At 38.5% G+C, this 19,239-nt stretch overlaps 1 protein-coding gene across 2 annotated transcripts; it reads right to left on the bottom strand.

The window, feature by feature from the left end:
- Positions 1–4,488: 4,488 nt before the first annotated feature.
- LOC132042377 (protein PHOX1-like) lies at positions 4,489–11,669 on the bottom strand. Of its 2 annotated transcripts, none has more exons than XM_059432928.1 (4): positions 11,271–11,669; positions 8,938–10,966; positions 8,602–8,831; positions 4,489–4,795 (listed from the first exon to the last, which is right to left on the bottom strand). In XM_059432928.1, exons 2-3 carry the CDS (start codon positions 10,886–10,888, stop codon positions 8,689–8,691), a joined length of 2,094 nt encoding a protein of 697 aa, XP_059288911.1. In that variant the 5' UTR covers positions 10,889–10,966; positions 11,271–11,669; the 3' UTR covers positions 4,489–4,795; positions 8,602–8,688. The 2 variants fall into 2 exon arrangements, with proteins under 2 accessions (XP_059288911.1, XP_059288909.1); XM_059432926.1 differs by having other exon boundaries at positions 4,489–4,847; positions 11,271–11,668.
- Positions 11,670–19,239: the final 7,570 nt, after the last annotated feature.

The raw sequence follows: 19,239 nt of genomic DNA, 5'->3' as shown, positions 1-19,239 counted from the left end.
AGATTCGGCCCCGGTGATTAACGAACTTATTCCACCCACTAATTCATAGCGACTGTCAATGCTAAAATCCCGCGATACGCATAGTCGAGAAGAAGGATGTCTGCAATGTTAGAACCCAGGTCTATCTCTTGAGTGGTCGAAGACTCAGGGGCTTTCCCTTGCCTTTGAGAAAGAGAATCTGCATTTTCCTCTCCTTGGACCTCAGAGAGACGAGCAGGGGAGGAGGACATACGTGTTGGGTTGGGAGAAGCCATGATCATAGTCAGGATATGGTTTTTTCGTAAAGAGAAGAAGGCTTACAATCTTTTATAAAAGGAACAAAACGGGTAGAAGGAAAGAAATAAATTGAAGAAGAATGGAAGATTTTGGAGGGATCTTGAGTTTATATAGGGAAGGTAAATCTTTAATGAAAGTGAAACGAGGAGTCGCGTATCATTATGAAACTTCAATCGTCGTCGCTCTCAGTGTGTAGTGGCAGTTCTGATAACTGTCGCATAGATTGAAGTGATGGACGCTTTCGTTTTCTGCCCAAGGAGTCAAGTATGAACCTTTTCCACGGGGACAATCTATATTAGGCAAAATTTGTAGAATATAACTGGACGAATGTCGTGGCTACACATGTCAATTGGAGTGAGTCAAATCCGAGTCAAAGACTCAAAGCCTCCACAAAAGGGGGGGGGGGGGGGTGATCAAATAACTCCGAAGGCCCAATAAGATTTGGACTCTCAGTGGTCCGTAGGAGTGACATGGCACTGGTGTAAGAGGCCAAATGCTCAACCGTTACAAAAAGACCTTGCACCTTTCACGGGGCATTAATAAGTATTATTGCTCTCTTTATAGTCCATCATTATTATGACATTGATTTGTATTATTAATGAGGGCATAATTCATAAAATATGTGCCCCTTTTGGTGTGGTTATAAATAGGATCTATCATTTCATTATAAAGCACATGAAATACATGATTTATACATAGAATACTACATACTTACACTGTTCTTAATTATTCTTGTTCTAATTCGCTTTAGCAAGGTTTCGACTGCCCACTCGGCCGGAGATTCTAGCTCAAAAGCTTCTCCAAGGCTCAGGCTATTCTAACTCTTTCTTTTCAATTACATTTCACTTATACTAATTTCTATTGTTAGTTATCTCGTTATTTTGGTCATATTGATCCACGTGCCCTTGAGCACGTATACAAATTCAACTATACCAATTTTTGGGTAAACAGTGGTGTTGTCATAAACCAAATTTCTAAGGCTAAGTGTTCAGCACCCAATTACCCTGAATCGAGATAGTCATTATTTAATTATCTTAAGTATGAATGATAACTTGAAAGAACTTAAAGGAACGGAATATCATAAATCTAACATCTCGATATAATATAAATGTCTGAAATTTTTCAAAGGTGCTAAGTCAAACTGATACATCATAATGTTATCAAAACATCTATAAAATCTCAATAGTCACCACTGTGAGAGAGAAAGGGAGGGGGCTCGAAATCTCTTAAACAGTTGAGCTACAGTAAAAAGAATGAAAAAAAAAAATTGGCTAAATTTGATAGACTAAATTGGCTAAATTTGGTAGACTAAAAGGCCGATGGGGATTGCGCCGTAATTAATTTTTATTTTAAGTTCAATAAATATGAATTTAATTAATGGTCCAATTTTATTAAGTCGGTTATTTAATTTGAAACGAATGATTAATCCACTTAGTTAGGCTCAAAATGCCATCGTATTCGGAGGCAAATTGTCGCGTGTCGAAAAGATATGACGTATGAGTCAAATAAATGACACAAAATCATGCTACGCATGAAATGACAAAACATACCTGATCAAACCAAAGGCCTAATGAACATGTGTCATGTGGTACAATTAATATGAGGGATTCATTTTATATATATGCTCTTCTTCTTTTTTATGACAGTGGTGTTGTCACAACCCAAAATTCTAAGGCTAAGTGTCCAGCACTCAATTACCTTGAATCGAGATAGTCATTATTTAATTATCTTAAATATGAATAACAACTTGAAAGAGCTTAAAGGAACGGAATATCATAAATCTAACATATCTTGATGTAATATAAATGTTTGAAAATTTTTCAAAGGTACTAAGTCGAACTGATACATCATAATGTCATGAAAACATTTATGAAATGTCAATAGCCACCTTGTGAGAGAGAAAGGGAGGAGGCCTGGAATTTCTCAAAAAGTTAAGCTACAGTAAAAAAAGAAAAGAGGAAAAAAAAAAAAGAAATTGGCTAAATTTGGTAGACTAAAAGGCCGATGGGTATTGCGCCGTAATTAATTTTTATTTTAAGTTTAATAAATATGAATTTAATTGAGGGTTCAATTTTATTAAGTTTGTTCATTAATTTGGGCTTCAAATGATGAACCCACTGCTAAGCTCAAAATCATCATATCCTGGATGCCCAGATTGGTGTCATGTGTCAAATAATATGACACGTTAAGTCAAATAAAAGACACAGAATCATGCCACGCGTGAAATGACAAGACATACCTAATCAAACCAAAGGCCTAATGAACATGTGTCATCTGGTACAATTTACATATTCCGACCAATCAAATACGGTCTCGTCACTACTTTAATTTGATTGGTCCGTGATTCGACTCAACCAATATCAAAGTAAAATTTATTCTTACCTCAAATCTTCTCTGCACAACTATAAATAAGAGTCCTCGTGACCTAGAAAAGAGACCAAATCTCATAACAAAAAGCCAGAGAGAGCTTGTGGATCAAAAACCACAAATTTCTCTACACAAGCATTTAAGCATTCAAGTATTTTTCGACAAGTTCTAGAGACCAAGATGAAGAGTCAAGATCAAGCGCCAAGTCGTTGAATTCAAATCCATGTCAATGTCAAGTCTATCAGATTTAAGATCAAGCTCAAAGGACCTTGAATTTATTTTTGTAAAGAAGAAATAGAAAAATTATAGAAATTACAACATTCACTGTATTTGGAATTTAAAAAAAAATACGCTTGTTACCATATTATCTAATCTTAATTATTTTCTAGACTCAAAAGTTATTGCGTAAAGTACCGTTTTAAGTCTCTAAAAGATAATTACTAGGTGTATTAGATTCTACAGAAATGTCCTTTTAGTATGTTGCGCCATGTCGGTAGTGCTTCCTTATATAACGCCTGGATTTATGCACAACGCGACCTGCCAAAAAAGATTCTCTCCATATATAAATGAAATGGCGTTGATAATAGAGCAATGTTTCAATTATGGTTCCGTTAGTTGAAGCTAACAATTATTGGTGAGATATTTTTTTTGCGCGGATTGTCCTTCTTTTGGGGTGGTCTTTAATTTTTGGCCCTCAAATTCTTTGATGCTTTAAGTTTTTCTTTCTGCGAAAAGGTGGTGAAAATATCACGAGGTTGAGATTGACCGTTCGGTCAAAAAAAAAATCGCAAGGCAAGACTTTGCAAAAAATTTTGTCTTATGCGGCAGACTTTGTCTTAAGGCATAACTAAAAATCTGCCCCATAAGGCAGAACTTTTCGTTAAGGCATAGACTTTACCTTATAAGGCAAACTTTAATGCCTTAAGGAAAGGTTACGTAAATGATTTTTAGTTATGCGCCAAAAGCGAAATCTGCATAAATGAACTTTTAAACACGGCGTAATAAGGCTTTACCTTATAAGGCAAAGTTTTGCACTCTCTGACAGACTTTTAGCTATGTTTTAAGGCAAAGTCTGCCGCATAAGGCAGGATTTTTTGCAAAGACTTGCCTTGCAATTTTTTTTTTTTTTTATGACTAAGCCGGATTCGAACCCAGAACCTCAGGGTATTTTAGGCGAAGAATAAAAATTAAAGACCAATAATTTGAGGGTCACAAACTAAAGACCACCCCCGACGGAGGCCAATCGTGCAAATTGCCCTTGGTGAGACACGATTGGACACTAGAAATAACTAAGAAGCAGGCTACTTCAATTGTCAACGAATCTTGATTGACGCATAATGAGGAATGAACTAACCCACGAGAGAAAAATAATACTCGTAATTAGTGTAATATAATTTTCATGAATTAAGTGCCAGCATAAAATTATTTTTTTGAGAGATTAATAATGCGCCTTCTTGGTCTAATTTATCACACCTATTCACATATTATTAAACAAAAGAATTTATCACACCAATATTTTCTCCTTTTTTCCACTGGTTTCACTTTCGTTTTCGTCACGTACTGCAATAAAAAGAACAGCACTAACGAGCAAGAAAACAAATGCTCTAACCAAATATTGTCGGGTATTTAAAATTTATTATCAAACCGAACTAAACTGTTTCTAAGTCCATTTTTGTACCGATTTGACTTGGTTTACCAGTTTGGTTCGACTTTTACATTTTTGTTTGAACACCGTAGATGTGAGTAAACTTATCTGGACACCACTGTTACCAAAAAAAAAAAGCAACTTTTGCCGATGAAGCAGCTGACAAAATATTATGCGTTGGCATGACAAAGGCAATGATAGAAAGGAACATCTCAAATAAACACTTCTATATATTCTGTGTCTATGAATGAGAGAAATGAACATCCATTTTCAATTTTTAACAACAGCAACCTTACAAATATAATGCTATACTCCACTCTACGTTGAGCTTGTGTGAAAAAATGAATGCAAATAATGCAAATCACAAAAAAGACCTTACGTTGGGTGGGCTTTGTGGTGAAGAATGACCAAAACACCAATGAATGATACCGAAAAACCTTCACATCTGAAACAAACCAATGTCTTCAAAATCCAATAGAGTGACTAGTCACACTCAGCTCTTTGCTCCTAAAGCAAAAAACTGATCATCAAGAAGTAATTCACAAAAAAATAAAAGAACCTGCAAAGAAAATGAGAAAAATGTAGTTAGTAAGTAGATTAAGCATTTCAGGTTGGAGTAGGTTTACAGTGAAAATGCATGACTATTGATATGTAGAGGATATTTTCGAATGGACCCTTTACAACAAAATCAAAGTAAATGACAATCCACTTCCAGAAATAAACTAACAAGGACAAGACCTTTCTAAAGCTGCACACAAATTGTTTTGGCTGAAATCAAGCTCAGTTGTTGCACAAGCTAAAAGGAACAAAATGTGAACCATATTCAGCTGCAGAAGAGCAGGGTACAAATACGTGGATAACTGATGTCAATATTATAACGAAAGCAGCAAGGCAGCCAAAATAAGGTTCTGCATACTTCCTGATGACTGTGTGTCACCAAATCTTGATTCTAATCACATAGAGCCAATGCACATCCTGATATGTGCATAATAATTACACTTTTGAATGCAAGCTAAATACCCCAATTAGTCCACTTGAATAGCAGGGGAAAAAACGTTGAAGTGTACATGGATTATGTAACAAGCTTAATCTAATTGTGCTAAGTTGCGGATAACTGGGCCTAAGAGTTAACAATGACTATACTGCATTATAACGTTAGAACTCCTCTATATGAGATTATCTTTCCATAACAAGGACGTAAAAAGCAAATATTTTTCTCTTCCTTGACCTCCAAATGAGCTGAGCTTTCTCCTAAACTCTTCTGCCGAAAACCTATCTGTTATGCAAGGGAATGGAGTACTAAACCATGTAAGTAGATGCCTACTTTTCTTTTTCTTGACAGAACAGCAATAAGGTTTATTTTAAATAGACAAGAAAAGTACAATCTAAATTTGCTATGACAGCAGTTAGCTGAAAAATGTTTTTTGTCAGGCTCTCACCCCCCCCCCCCCCCCCAAAAAACATGAGTTGCAAGATTTCCAGGAAAAAGTCATCTGATAGAAAAGCAAAACGTTAAGATTTTACTTAGTTTGGAATCTTCAGGATAGCTCAGCCCGAGGAATAAGAAAAAGATAACCTTGATCAAAGACAATTTAAAATCCTAATTTACTGGTTTAGCACTCATTCACAGGCTATTCCAAAAACCTGTTCACTTAGCCCCTGTCCGCTACTTCAACCACACAACTTAGAATAAGACCTCAAAAGTATAAGATCTTGTCTAGATAAAGACCCATACTCTTTTTGATCATATAAAATTAATATTATCCAAATCAGTACGAAGATGGTACTGTAATGAGACACATAACAGTTTTGTTATAGTTCCTCCCCTATTTCCTCATATCACCCAAAAAAAATGTAAAATTTCTACCCTACAATCCTTGCACCAAATGTACAAATCTTGTAAACAACTATTGGTTACGTGTGAAACATAAATTTTTATCGCCTCAAAACATCTTCTTTTAGCTCAAGCCAAACAGTCCATTGCATGCATAATGGAATAGTCTTTCAAAGAATCTTCAGACTTCTGCATACTCTCTGGTCCTTGCCAGCTGCTCAACAAGCTCTTAACATTCATTGGCATGACCCAATCCACTCCAAAAAGGTTCAGAAACAGAGACCACATTTGCCATACTTGGTTGCAGTGAATAAACAGATGACAGGTGTTTACGATGGAACTCTGACAGAAAACATCTACTAGATAGAGAAAACCTCTCCTCTGGCGTCTATCGTGAGTCAAACAGGCCTCTTTATCCATCCAAAGCGGATAACTTTAGGAGGTACATAGGTCTTCCATATCATTTCCCAAGGCCACGTAATGACCCATAGTAGTCGTGTCATTTTTCAAGTATCTACTAATACTCTCCAAATATGCTGGAAAATTATGGTGAGAGGCTGCTTGTGGATGAGCATTATAAGAACTAGGGAAACCGTTAATCATTTTGTCTACAACCAAAAGCATTAGAGAATAAGATTTATCATTTGGTCTGCACGTAGTGAAGTTGTCAGGAGAAAATGCTTGGATCTTCATAGGCCCTGATCTTTTGTAGATTATTATTGTTAGTCTACTGAGATAAACAAAACCTAGAAAAGCACTGACCAGGAAAAAACGTATAAGAGCTATTATTCCAGTTCTACGTCTAAACAGTCTGATGGAAACATGGCCCTGGTCTTGCTTTCAAATGGACACTGCCCAAGAAGAGCTAGTGCAAAAACCTTAACTAGATGAAGTTCAATGGCACAATTTACAACATGGGACAAAGGGCATATAGCTAGTTGTCTGTAAAGTGACAAAATCCTCAAGTTGTCTATCAGCCAGATTCTGGAAAACTCAAACTCAAACTCAAACCAAGAGAAAACAAAATTGAGTCCGCTGAACACATTTGTAGTCTTCTACTACATGTTCACTTTAGGGAACAAATGCATATGTCTGTGTATACACATACCACGTCTCTTTTTCTCATTGCTTATCAGTCACCTAAAAAGAAACAGAAGATGTAATAGAATGGGCAAATTTGAATATCCACACACTATAAGAAGGTAAACAGAATGAGCATGGACTGCCGTTGTGCATTCAAGTGAATGACTGGACCAGTCAAACATCATATATCCAGAGGCTTGGTGAACTCATTCTAACCATTTGAATCACTTGTCAAATCTTTTTGAGAAAGCAATCACTTGTCAAATCTTTGACACCTTCATCCGGAAAAGCTATGATAACCAATCAATCTGAGACTGATGTAGTCCACTCAGGTTCACCCTCCTCATATACCAGTTTGTTGAACTAAGCAAGTCCAACTGCTAGCTTAGACAAGTTGTTAAGTTTCAATCTAACTAATACGGTTTTCAAGTGGTCAGCTAATGAAGACAAAAGCTGAAGAACTCCCAAACCATTCAACATGGGATGCATAATAAAGCTGTACCCTGAAATGTGGATAATTTTCCCAATCTAATAGTTGTGAATGGGGACAAGTATTAATAATAAAGACAAGAATAAGCTTTTTTTGCACTTCCAACTAGCCAGGATCCTGAGGAATATCCTTTTGGGTTCTAGGAGAGGCTGTTGTCACATTGCTAGAAACCCAGTTTGGTCAAGGGAATCTGCTAAAAAGGGAAGTGAACTCTCAGTATGGCATTACTGGAAATTCTTGGATGGGACAATCCTAAAGCTACAAAATCAGTGTCTTCTAATTGAATCTCCAAGGAGCACCTACAGCTCAGCTGTACTTTTGGAGAAGACTTTGATTTTCAATTACAACTTTCTGTTTTTTCTTCTCATGCAGCCTCAGGAACTCAATTTTTCCATCCTCTTCCCATCAATAGATTCTGTGTATTCTATTGGAAAAGGAGAAAAGATAAACGCAAAAACAGAGTCTGATTTTATATCATCACCTGTTCAAAATGAAAGCTAGAATGACATTTTGACTGGTAATGACTGTGTCGCAAAGCCTCAGGCCGGCCAGAACAGTCACTCAATAGACGTAAATAGAAGACTTTCTGAAACCTATCATTATAACTAGTTCTGTTTTAGGTGATTAATACTTTAGTTAAAACGGAGAAACTTTGCATAAAATGACATCCTACTTCGAGTAATATGTATCTCGGGAGTATTCAGTTCTCTTTATTCTTCCCTACAATTTGAGTTGTATTTATGGTTTATGCATAATCAATTTAAGGGAGGAAAGAATAGACAGCAAAACATATCATACCACAACTGCAATGTGCTTCAACTTCCTCTCGCAAAATTTAGCAATAGTAGCATGCGAAGGATGAAGAACTTCATGTAAAACACCAAGAAAATGGAAAAGCTGACTGACCTACTAACTTGGCAACATACAGCCACACAAAATTGAGAGCCAAATATCCTTTGCTCCGATGTAATGATCAACCACAGATATTGTAACTCAAAGATTTTCCAATACAGTGTGGAGATTTGGAATATGACGACGGAATAAAGGTTCTAGCCTGAAAGCTGGCACCCCAGTCTGCCACTTATTAGTATCATACATCTCTTTCCATGCCTGTACTATCTCATCAACCTTGAAACCTGGAACGGAACACGTCCAAGATGGTAAGGAAATATATCACTTAATTCAACATTAAAAAATATGTAAACTAGAAAAATAAATAAAAACAAACTGCGCATATTTTACCTTCAAGAGCAGTTTCATTGGAACAGTGGTTCTTTATCATAACGGCGATATCAATTTGAGATGCTCCAGCTAGCTCAAACTTTTCCATTGCAATCTCCAAACATTCTTCCCAAGTTGGTAATCCCAGCTTAAATTCCACCACAGAACGTTCATAGAGAATGGTACCCCATAAGAGGTAAATCTGAGACCTCATGTTTGCAGCCTGCTCTTCAGCTTCTTCAGCTGGTTTATCTTTTAGTAGACCATCCAATCTCATTTTCTGCAACAGAGCTTTATATTCTTCATTTTTGGAGAGTCCATTAAGACGCTGTTCTTCCATCTCCTCCCACATTTCCGTTCCTCTTTCCATGCTATCCTCAGCCTTGTTATACAGCTCCAAGATCTCTGCACACGTCCCTGTCTCTAACTCAACTTTACTTCCAATCAAATAGTACCAGCAGAGTTTTGCATGTTCAAACTGCAGCTGACCAAGTGCAAGAAGGCCTTCATAGAAATCTGGCTTCAGCCTAAGAGCTTCTTCGTACCTACGTCCCGCCATTTCATATTCTTTAACTGCCCATTCATATGCAGATTTAACCTGTTCCAATACAGACTCCCGAGAACTGTCTTCAGTAAAGTATACCCGCTTCCTTGCTCTGGACATATGAACATTTCCCCAATTAAACAAAGACAAAGCTGCCATCTCTTGGAACTTAGCTGCAGCAATTCCAAAAAGCTCTTGTGCTTCTTCACTTGTAACAGTGTCCTCCATAGTTTCAGAGTATAGTTTCATACCTATCTCATGAAGATCCAGATATGGATCGCAATCAAAGCCAACATGATTTTTGAACAGCCGTGCAAATTGGACGATCCAGTCTTCAACACAGGTTGTCCCTTTATTCAGTTCCCTTTCTTTCTCCAGATGCCCATCCTCTGTGACTATAGTTGATTTGTAGCTGCTGGAATTTATATCATCTTCACCACTCATTCCCTCATATAGAGGTTCTTTATCTGGCGTAACTTCTACTACGTAGAGTCTTAAAGAACTCTGAGGACCAGCAGATGATTCAACCAACCTAAGCTCATCAGTGGTAGTGATAGTAACCAGGTCACCTTCTTCATCCCTATACTTTATAAGCGCACCCTTCAAGTTTGGGAATCGGTCCAGAACAATGTCTCTCACAAGTCTAATACTGCAACCCACTGGTAATTCTGCCCATCTAATATCCTCCTCAAGCATCAATTTGACTGTTCTTGACACCATCTTTTCTTCCTTAACGCTTCTTTTCTCCTCCACAACCACCTTGTCCTCAGCCTTCTTTTCTTCAACCTCCTCAACCTTCTTTTCGTCAACTTCCAAAACTTTCTTTCTGTCAAATCTGTTGCTCTTCTTCTTTTTCGACTTATCCTTTACAACCTTGGTAGGAATTGGAGGCTCAACATATTCTGGGGGTAATACTAATTCTTCAATCTTTAGACCTTTCTCTTCCATTGTCTTTTTAACCTGGCCTGCAATCTCCAGTGCAGTCAAATTGTTGGGTTCAATACTCAAAACACGGTTAACATCCCTTAAAGCCAACTCCAGCCTATTCAATGACTCATAACACTTTGCTCTCTTCAACAAAGCTTTACTGTACTTTGGAGCAACTTCAAGTGCCAAGTTGCATTCAGTAATAGCTCTTGGGTACTCGCCAAGGCCGATTTGCATATAGCAAGAAGCCATGTTAGTATGCAAATAGGCAACATCAATATGGTTCCCCGGAAGCAACTTCAGAGCCTTCTCATACTTCAACATAGCACCCTCGTGATCACGCTTCTGAAACAGCTTGTTCCCTTCTTCCTTCAATTCTTGGGACATACTGATGAATACGGCTGTGTCTTCATCAATCACTTTAGAGGCAGCTTTACCATGTTTCACATTTGAATCACTGGATTTTGATTTAGTGGGCTTCTTCCCAGTGGGCTTCCCCATATGGTTTCTCTATACTCCCCTAAGCTATCTCTACAAGTCAAGACTCCAAAATCAAAGCTTCACAACTTTGATTTACTCCTCAAAGCAACAAATAATACCCAACAATAATCAATTCAACCAAATAACACAACAATCAAACTAAAACCAGAAAGCTAAAGCTACAGTTCAAAAAACCAACATAGAAAACTTAATCAAGAATAATACTGTCTTTTTTATTCAGAGATTTCATATCTAATGAGAATATTATTTTGGCAAGAACAGGTAAGACAATATCAGCTGGTAGTCAGTTGAAATAATTCTGATACCAAAATATTTACACCTTGCAGAACTTTAAACCACAATAAAGTGAAATTAAAAAAGGAAGAAGAAAAAGAACTGTTACCTCCAAATAGACGTAAAACACTATCAACCCCCACAATTGATGAAAGAAAAGTAAGATGATAGAGTAAGAGAGAAGCAGAAAAAGGAGACCAGCTTTTAGATAAGGAGATTTTGGTGTATTGGAAAGAAAGAAACAAAGAGAGAAACTTTTAAGTGTTTTAGTTGGGTTGTCTGTCAGAATAACAAAACGGCGGGCAATGAATGAAATAGAAATGTTCAAAATTGCTCTTCCTTGAAATAGGGTTTCCGTTTCTCTCCCATATTTGCTGGCTTCAACGTCAACGCCCTCCATACTCACTTTCAACTTCGGCGCGTCACTTTCACATTCCCCACCCCCACTTAACTTTTACGAGACCCCTGTTGCTTCCGACGTCTTTTTTCCTTTCTTTTTCACTCTCTTATGCTGCAACAACAACAGCATTAACATATCCGTATAATCTAACAAGGTGGGTTCTGGAAAGAGTAGAAGTCATGACAAAATAATATACAAACCATGATAAAGCATTCTTAACAGTACTTACAACAAAATAATATTATAATTGAAGTATAAGAAACAATAAATAGTAACAAATATCTAATGGAAAAAACCTCCCCGCATAATGCTACAATTGTTTAACCTAAAAATGGTTAACAATTAAATGTACGCGGTGTAAAGAATATGCGGTTTGATTTAATACAATTGAGTATTATGCGATAAACAATGAAGTAAATACAGATGTAAAAGATCTAACCCGCGATAGGTAGTGGTCGGCACAGGGTTGAGAACCAGATCGACTCTGATGGCTATGTAGTGAACAATGAACGATGAAATATTTATAAAGATGAATGAACACTTTGCTAATTGTATTGCCTTTTGGATTTGCGCGTATATCAAAATGAACCGCCCAAACTAAAGAGGCCTCCTCTTTATATAGTAGAGGAGTACTAACCCTAGTACAAGTCTAAATAAGGCACATAATCTTTTGGTAACTGATGGGTGAGATCGGTGCCGAAATATCAGGCTGGTGGTGGATATTTCGGTTTTCCCAATGTGGTGATCAACTGTCTTTTCATCGTACCTCGGTGTCCGATTCCAACCGAACTCAATGACCGAGATCAATTCCTATGTCGGAAACTGAGGATAGCCTTGTCCTCAATTTTACCCATATACAGATAGTCCCCCCATTTTAAGAGGGGAAGTATTGACACGGAAATGGATCGGATAGGCAAAGTGAGCCGTGCCTATACGCCGCGAAAAGACGTTCCCGTCAAATCCTTGCATTACTTGATGTCGGCTTAAATCATTATTTCGGCCGCCCTAATCTTTCTTGGGAATAAAACTGACATTATTTCGGCCCTTTAATCATTCTTAGGAATCCTCCCCTCGTCAGAATTCTCGAATCCCTCAAAAATTTTTACACTCTCCTCTATATAAAGCCCATAAGTCTCCTTCTTGCCATGCACTTTTGACTCTCAACCCTAAACCTTATTTTTCCTTGAAAATCTTTTGCTTCTGCTAAGTTCCGTATCTTCTTAGTTCTGAGTCCCTTTCCTTAAAGCATTATCTTCCTCCGCTCGGCATTACGCGTTAATCTTAGCCATGGCTTCTCTACCGCTGTTAACCCAAGGCGAGGATCATTTCGCGTCTTCGCGCATTCTCGCACATGCGCTACGGGGGCCATCGGGTCTGTGCAGGAAATAGAATTCCTTGTTGCGGGTATTCTTCCAACCGGTTTTAGATACGATAATGACTGCAAAACATCTTTTCACTTGACTCTGTGGACAAAAATTCGAATCCTTCATCGACGAGCTTACCATCCCCGTGATTAGGGAGGATTGCAACCTTGGTGCGGATGTCGATGTCCGCCCTGTTGAAAGAGGGATGAGGATCAATCATCATGTGGTTGGCTATTCGATGATCTATACCTATCCTTTCGCCATCGGGTTTTCTCTTCCCCGTTCCTCATGATCGAGGATTTTTGTGTGATATCGTGTTTGCATTGACCAAATCGCCCCACAAATTTGGAGGCTTGTGTGTGCTGGCCGAACAAGCTAACACAACGGGGTTCCGCTTCGCCCTCGATCATTTGCTATATATATACGTACCTCGGGTAATCCGAGGGGGGATAGTTCATCTGCTTCCTCGAGGGACTCGAGGCCTCATAGACCCGGAAGATAATTATGACCGAGGATGGCTACATCGATTCGTAATGATTCGCACGGCCCTGCTTCGCGCTCTTTATGCTACTGCATTTCCACGGAGATGTGAAACCCTACTCCGAATCCGATCAAACCTGAGCTTGTCATCACTATCTTTGAATGGGTTATTGCGCTTTTGGGTGCTTCTCGTAACTCAGGACGTTCTTGGAGGAGAATGGCACCCGAAGGGTGGAAGGGCAAAAACCATGGTAATTCTCAATATGTTTGTGGGATTTTTTGTCCTTCCATGTCGTATTCTAACCCCGATTCTTCGATTTTCAGGACTCCCGACAAAAAGGTCTTCAAAAGGAAAAACCATTGTCGAAGAGGGCGTCGAGGATACCGTTCGGGGAAAAAATACGTCGCCTGCGTCGGTGAAGACTGTTATATCCCATATTTTGTACGTTGGAATGTTTTAAGTTGGTTGCGACAAGTTATGGACAAGGCTATTTTCCGACCTTGTTTTAGGTATAAGTTGCATATTCATCTTTTATTGGTATGGAGTATTAAGGTTAAATTTGGAATAAGGAAAACTAGGGGCTAAAGTTGGAAAAAATTTATTTCATGGAATGGCCAAATGGCCATGTGGCCGTGGGTTGGTGTGGGTCCCACCCATGGTTGGCCAATTGCTTGAAGCCATGAGAGGGTGCATGTGCTCACTTTACATTTGTAGGGGGGCTAGAAGTGAAAATAAAATTTCATGAAGGGCCTATATGGGTCGGGGAGGGAGTGGGCCATGGGTCCACTTGTGTGAATTATATATGTACACATTGATGACTAATAAGATCATTGATATTCATCCTTCCACCCCTTCGAAAATTCATTAAGCTTGGAGAAAAAAAAATGAGGGCAATATTCGGCCATGGTGGCCGAACATGGCACCATGGAAGTTGATCAAGAAAAATTATTTTTCTTCTAGTTTCTCCGCCAATTGGAAGGTCCTCGTTAACGTGGAGTAGTTGTTGGAGCAAGAAAACCGTTCGTTGTTGTCATGAACAAGTCTAGCCGAATAGAGAAGTTGAAGGGAAAAGTAGGTTTAATCTTCTTTATGTGTTTTTAGTGGATGACTTGTACATGTTGTGAAATGTAGAAATGAATGAAGTTCATGGAAATATGGTGTTGTGTTGTGGCCGTGTATGTGTGGTGTAGTGTAAAAGTGAAGAACTAATTTCATTTGGTATGTTTAGATGTTGTGTTGTGGATTTTATGTTGTAAAATGAAAGTTAAATGATTCAAATCGTGTGGTTGTTGTTGGGCTATTTTAGAACTAATGTGACTCTAGTATAGTTTCTTGTATTTATGAAGATGATGTTGTTAAAGTGCGAATTGTTGGTGTAGTTGATGAATTTGAAAGAAAGAAATGTATTGTTGTTGTTCCTATTGGAATTGGGAAGTTTCGAAGAAGGTAGTATAATGGTTGAGTTGTTTTGAATATTTTGTGGATTGTCCGAAGTGTTCTTGAATCTCGTTTAAATGGTTTGGATTAGTACTTGAATGTGTGAATATTGATGTTGGTTTGATCATATGCGGTTGATTTGAATGAAAATGAAATATCGTCGAATTATATAGAAAAGAGTTACTAATGTTAGAATGCGTTTTGAATTCATTATTAATGTTGTTGGAATGGTTGTTGGTATTGTTGTTGATAATATTGGCCGAGTTGAATTCTCGGGGTTGTTGAACTTATGGGGAAATCTTTGCCCAAATTTCTATAAATAAAGTGATGGCTTAGATTGGATCCTTAAGTACTTAAAGCTAATGTTTGGTGTTTAACGACGTTATTGTAGATCTTGAGAAGCCGAGACTTAAGTTTGGATTAGCTTAGGAAGAGGACGAGGTATGTAAAGCTTATCCTTCTTTTCTTTTGGTATGCCTAGACGCAAGTAAGTTATGATATGTTATGAGCTTTGGGGGTAATTCTATTCGTAAAATCCGAGCATGGTTACGACTCCTATTCATCTCTTGATATTTGTATTCTTAATATAGTAGAAATATGGTCCTTATGTCTTTGATATGGTTGGATTCGAATGTTGTATAAACGGTTTTGTTCTTAAAGGATCCTATGTCTAAAAATGTCCGTAACTTTCATAGACAGAATCGGATTGCTTTGATATGCCCGTAAGTGATTCTACAACGTATGATGACTTTAACTTTCGTGGGCGGGCCCGGATTGGTATGATGCATATCCGTGGGCCCCGAGACTTTCTTTGTATAGTCCTAACGACTTTTTGAAAGAGCATAATATGGCTATCATCCCGACCCCCGAGTATGATTACTTACTTACCTGGTGAGTCTGAAATGAGGATTTTTATGCATATGATTTTGATACGTATCTATGATTTCTAAAGTTCTATTTGACATGTACCCGAGTGACATTCGGAAGGAACTTGATTTGGCTATTGTCTGGTTTGTAAATGATAGTTCGTTTTGATTATTCTATTGAGTCTTTGTGAATGTTTTAAATTGCATATAGTTTCTCACGATTCTCGCTCGTGCATTCTGTTATTACCTCTTTCGCCGAGTCCCGGGCCTGTATGTTATCGTGCGCACTATGCTATATTCCGAAGTATGATGTGATTCCGAAGTATGATGTGTTACGAAGTATGATGTGATACGAAGTATGATGTGATACGGAGTATGATTTGTTCGGAGGTATACAATATTCTGAAGTATGATGTGTTGTGGCGCCAAAGATAGAGTGGCGACCACGTTCTGTCCGACGGGTCCCATTATGGACCGCATGTGATATATGATATGATATATGATGATATGATAACATGATGATATGATGATTCTGTTCACCGAGACCCTCACTAGAGGGCCGGGTACGGTATGTATACGATGATGATATGATGATCTTATTTACCGAGTCCCTCCACCTGGAGCCGGGACACGTTATATATGCATATGTGTATGATGATCATTTATTTATGTCACTCAGTCCCATTATGGGCCGGATATGATACATGACATTGATATGCATAATTTGTATTTCGGTGAGTAAAGAGCATTTTGGCATTCGATTATTATATTATGTCTTACGATATGATCTTATGTACGATTTGTATTTCGATACGAGCACTTTGGTATTCTGGGTTATTATGCTCACTTTCGAGTCCCTCGTACTCCTTACTTCGGTTATGACCTCGTTTTTCGTATGCTTTACATGCTCGGTACATATTCCGTATTTGTCTTCCGACCCCTTTTTTTCGGGGCGTTTATTCATGCCACGCGAGTACCTACGGACGAGTAGAAGATGTTCCGACGGATTGGCGAGCTCCATTCCTCCCCGGAGTCTTTGCCGAGTCAGAGTGCTTTTGTTATGGTAGCTGGAGTTATGTTAGAGACTTTGCGAACGTTGTCGTGTATATAAGGTGTTAGTTTTGTAAGCGACTATAGCAGTGTAAGCCGGTGTATCACTATGCATTATGTTACGTATTTGTTATGATTACGTATTTTATTTGATTTGAAAAAAGACGAAAAGTTTGTTGTTCTTTGAAAAGCTTTCCTTATGCATTTCGTCATGATCCGAGGAGACTGACATGATTATGAGTATTACGAGAGTCGCCGGGTTCGCTCGGCCCCTAGGTAAGGGTCGGGTGCCCATCATGCCCTATCGGAAATTGTGGTGTGACAAATTGGTATCGGGCGATTCGTCCTAGGGGTTATGCGCAAAGTCGTGTCGGAGAGTCCCGTTTTATGGTGTGAAGCGCGCCACATTTATAAACAGGAGGCTACGGGGCATCTAGGGTGGTTACTCTTCTTTCACATCTGAGATCGTGCCATAGAGCCAAGTCATAGGAAATGAGATTTCTTGCACTAACCTTTGGTTTCAGCAGAAGAATGGCATCGACAGAAGAAAGTGACTAGCGATATTGGAAGTTACAAAGCACGCAGGTAAGCAAAGGTATGAAAGATACATGTCGGGTAAGATATTGTGAAATACAAGCTGAAGATTGAAAGGGAAAGTAAACAAGAAAGTGTAACAGGTGCAGTTCGAGTTGAGCATACGAGGTATGTTCATCATTATCGTACTGCTGTTGATATTGGGAGCCCTGTGAGGCTGTGATATGATATAATATGTATATACGTATTTTGGCCCTGCGAGGCATTGTTGGTATTTCGCGTGCGGTTTGAGATAGTAATAATTACGAAGAGAAACTGCGAAATTTTCCCAGAAATAAAAAGAGAATGAGATATGGGTTTGTAATACGACTTGAAAGGTCGTGCCGACAGTAATGAGATATGGGTTTGTAATACGACTTGAAAGGTCGTGCCGATAGTAATAGTGAGATTAAGACAAGAGTACAGAGGAAAAGAATTGTGATGTATATGAATGTAATGATAAGACAGCTTGTGAGATATTAAGGATAAAGTTGATCAGAAAAGGTAAAAGGTTAAGAAGTGTTACACTATGAGATCGAATACGAACGGGACAATGTGAATATAATGAAGATTGTTGTGAAAATAAGTAAAGCCTAGTGAGAAAGTGGCCAAAGCTATGATGTGATCTATGTAGTTAGAATATAAAGGCAAGTGTGAAACGGAAAAGCGAGCTATAGAACGATTAAGGAAGGCTTATCAAGTTCTGTAGGGGAAGTTCGGAATAAGGGTTATATAATAACAGAAATGGTAGCAAGTGTAAGAAAAGAGAGGGTGATTGAAAGAAGGAAGTAAGAAGAAAGTGAGATAACAAAGTAGTAATAGACCGTGACATGTGTAGCCAAGGGTACGAGTACTATAAGTGACGAGCATGCGAAAGACCCGGTTATAGAAAGAAAAGAAAGTGAGTACATGAACGGCAAGGGGATCCGAATGTCGGAATAAAAGTGCCGCCTAATTGAGATCGGAAAATGCGGACATAGGGCAAGGTATAATCAGATAATGGTATAAGTACACCCCTTAAAGGGGGGAAGCGGGTGCGAGAGATGCAAATGTAAGATGAAGACAATCGACACTTAGAATTACAGATCGGTGAGTGGGTGTGCTTGAAGATATCACCCATGGAAGGTTTAACTCGATATGTATTGGACCTTATTACATTGTTCGTAAGGTAAGAATGTTGCGTACTAAGGACGTGACTTCTGTTAAGGTATTGTGGCGGAGCGATAACAGGGAGAAGATGACTTGGGAAGCCGAAGAGAAGATGAAGAAGAAATATGGTTGGGAGATGAGGCTGTATATTATGGAAATAAAGGAAACCCCCGAGATCTTTATAAGACCCTATGCGATTAATTGAACATTCGAGGACGAATGTTCTAAAGGGGGGAAGGATGTTATATCCAATATTTTGTACGTTGAAATGTTTTAAGTTGGTTGCGACAAGTTATGGACAAGGCTAGTTTCCGACCTTGTTTTAGGTATAAGTTGCATATTCATCTTTTATTGGTATGGAGTATTAAGGTTAAATTTGGAATAAGGAAAACTAGGGGCTAAAGTTGGAAAAAAAATTATTTCATGGAATGGCCAAATGGCCATGTGGCCGTGGGTTGGTGTGGGTCCCACCCATGGTTGGCCAATTGCTTGAAGCCATGAGAGGGTGCATGTGCTCACTTTACATTTGTAGGGGCTAGAAGTGAAAATAAAATTTCATGAAGGGCCTATGTGGCCGTGTGGAGGGAGTGGGCCATGGGTCCACTTGTGTGAATTATATATGTACACATTGATGACTAATAAGATCATTGATATTCATCTTTCCACCCCTTAGAAAATTCATGAAGCTTGGAGAAAAAAAATGAGGGCAATATTCGGCCATCGTGGCCGAACATGGCACCATGGAAGTTGATCAAGAA

The sequence above is a fragment of the Lycium ferocissimum genome, unplaced genomic scaffold (assembly GCF_029784015.1).
Source record: "Lycium ferocissimum isolate CSIRO_LF1 unplaced genomic scaffold, AGI_CSIRO_Lferr_CH_V1 ctg14790, whole genome shotgun sequence".
NCBI classification, from domain to species: domain Eukaryota; kingdom Viridiplantae; phylum Streptophyta; class Magnoliopsida; order Solanales; family Solanaceae; genus Lycium; species Lycium ferocissimum.
Note: the sequence above shows the minus strand (reverse complement) of the source record. Positions and strands in the feature narration are given on the sequence as shown.

What these genes read in the sequence shown, in the direction of transcription:
- LOC132042377 (XM_059432928.1), bottom strand. Translation starts at nt 10,888, where the DNA reads ATGGGGAAGCCCACTGGGAAGAAGCCCACTAAATCAAAATCCAGTGAT. An exon ending in CAATGAAACTGCTCTTGAAG is followed by an intron (nt 8,832 to 8,937) that starts GTAAAATATGCG and finishes GTTCCGTTCCAG; the next exon opens with GTTTCAAGGTTGATGAGATA.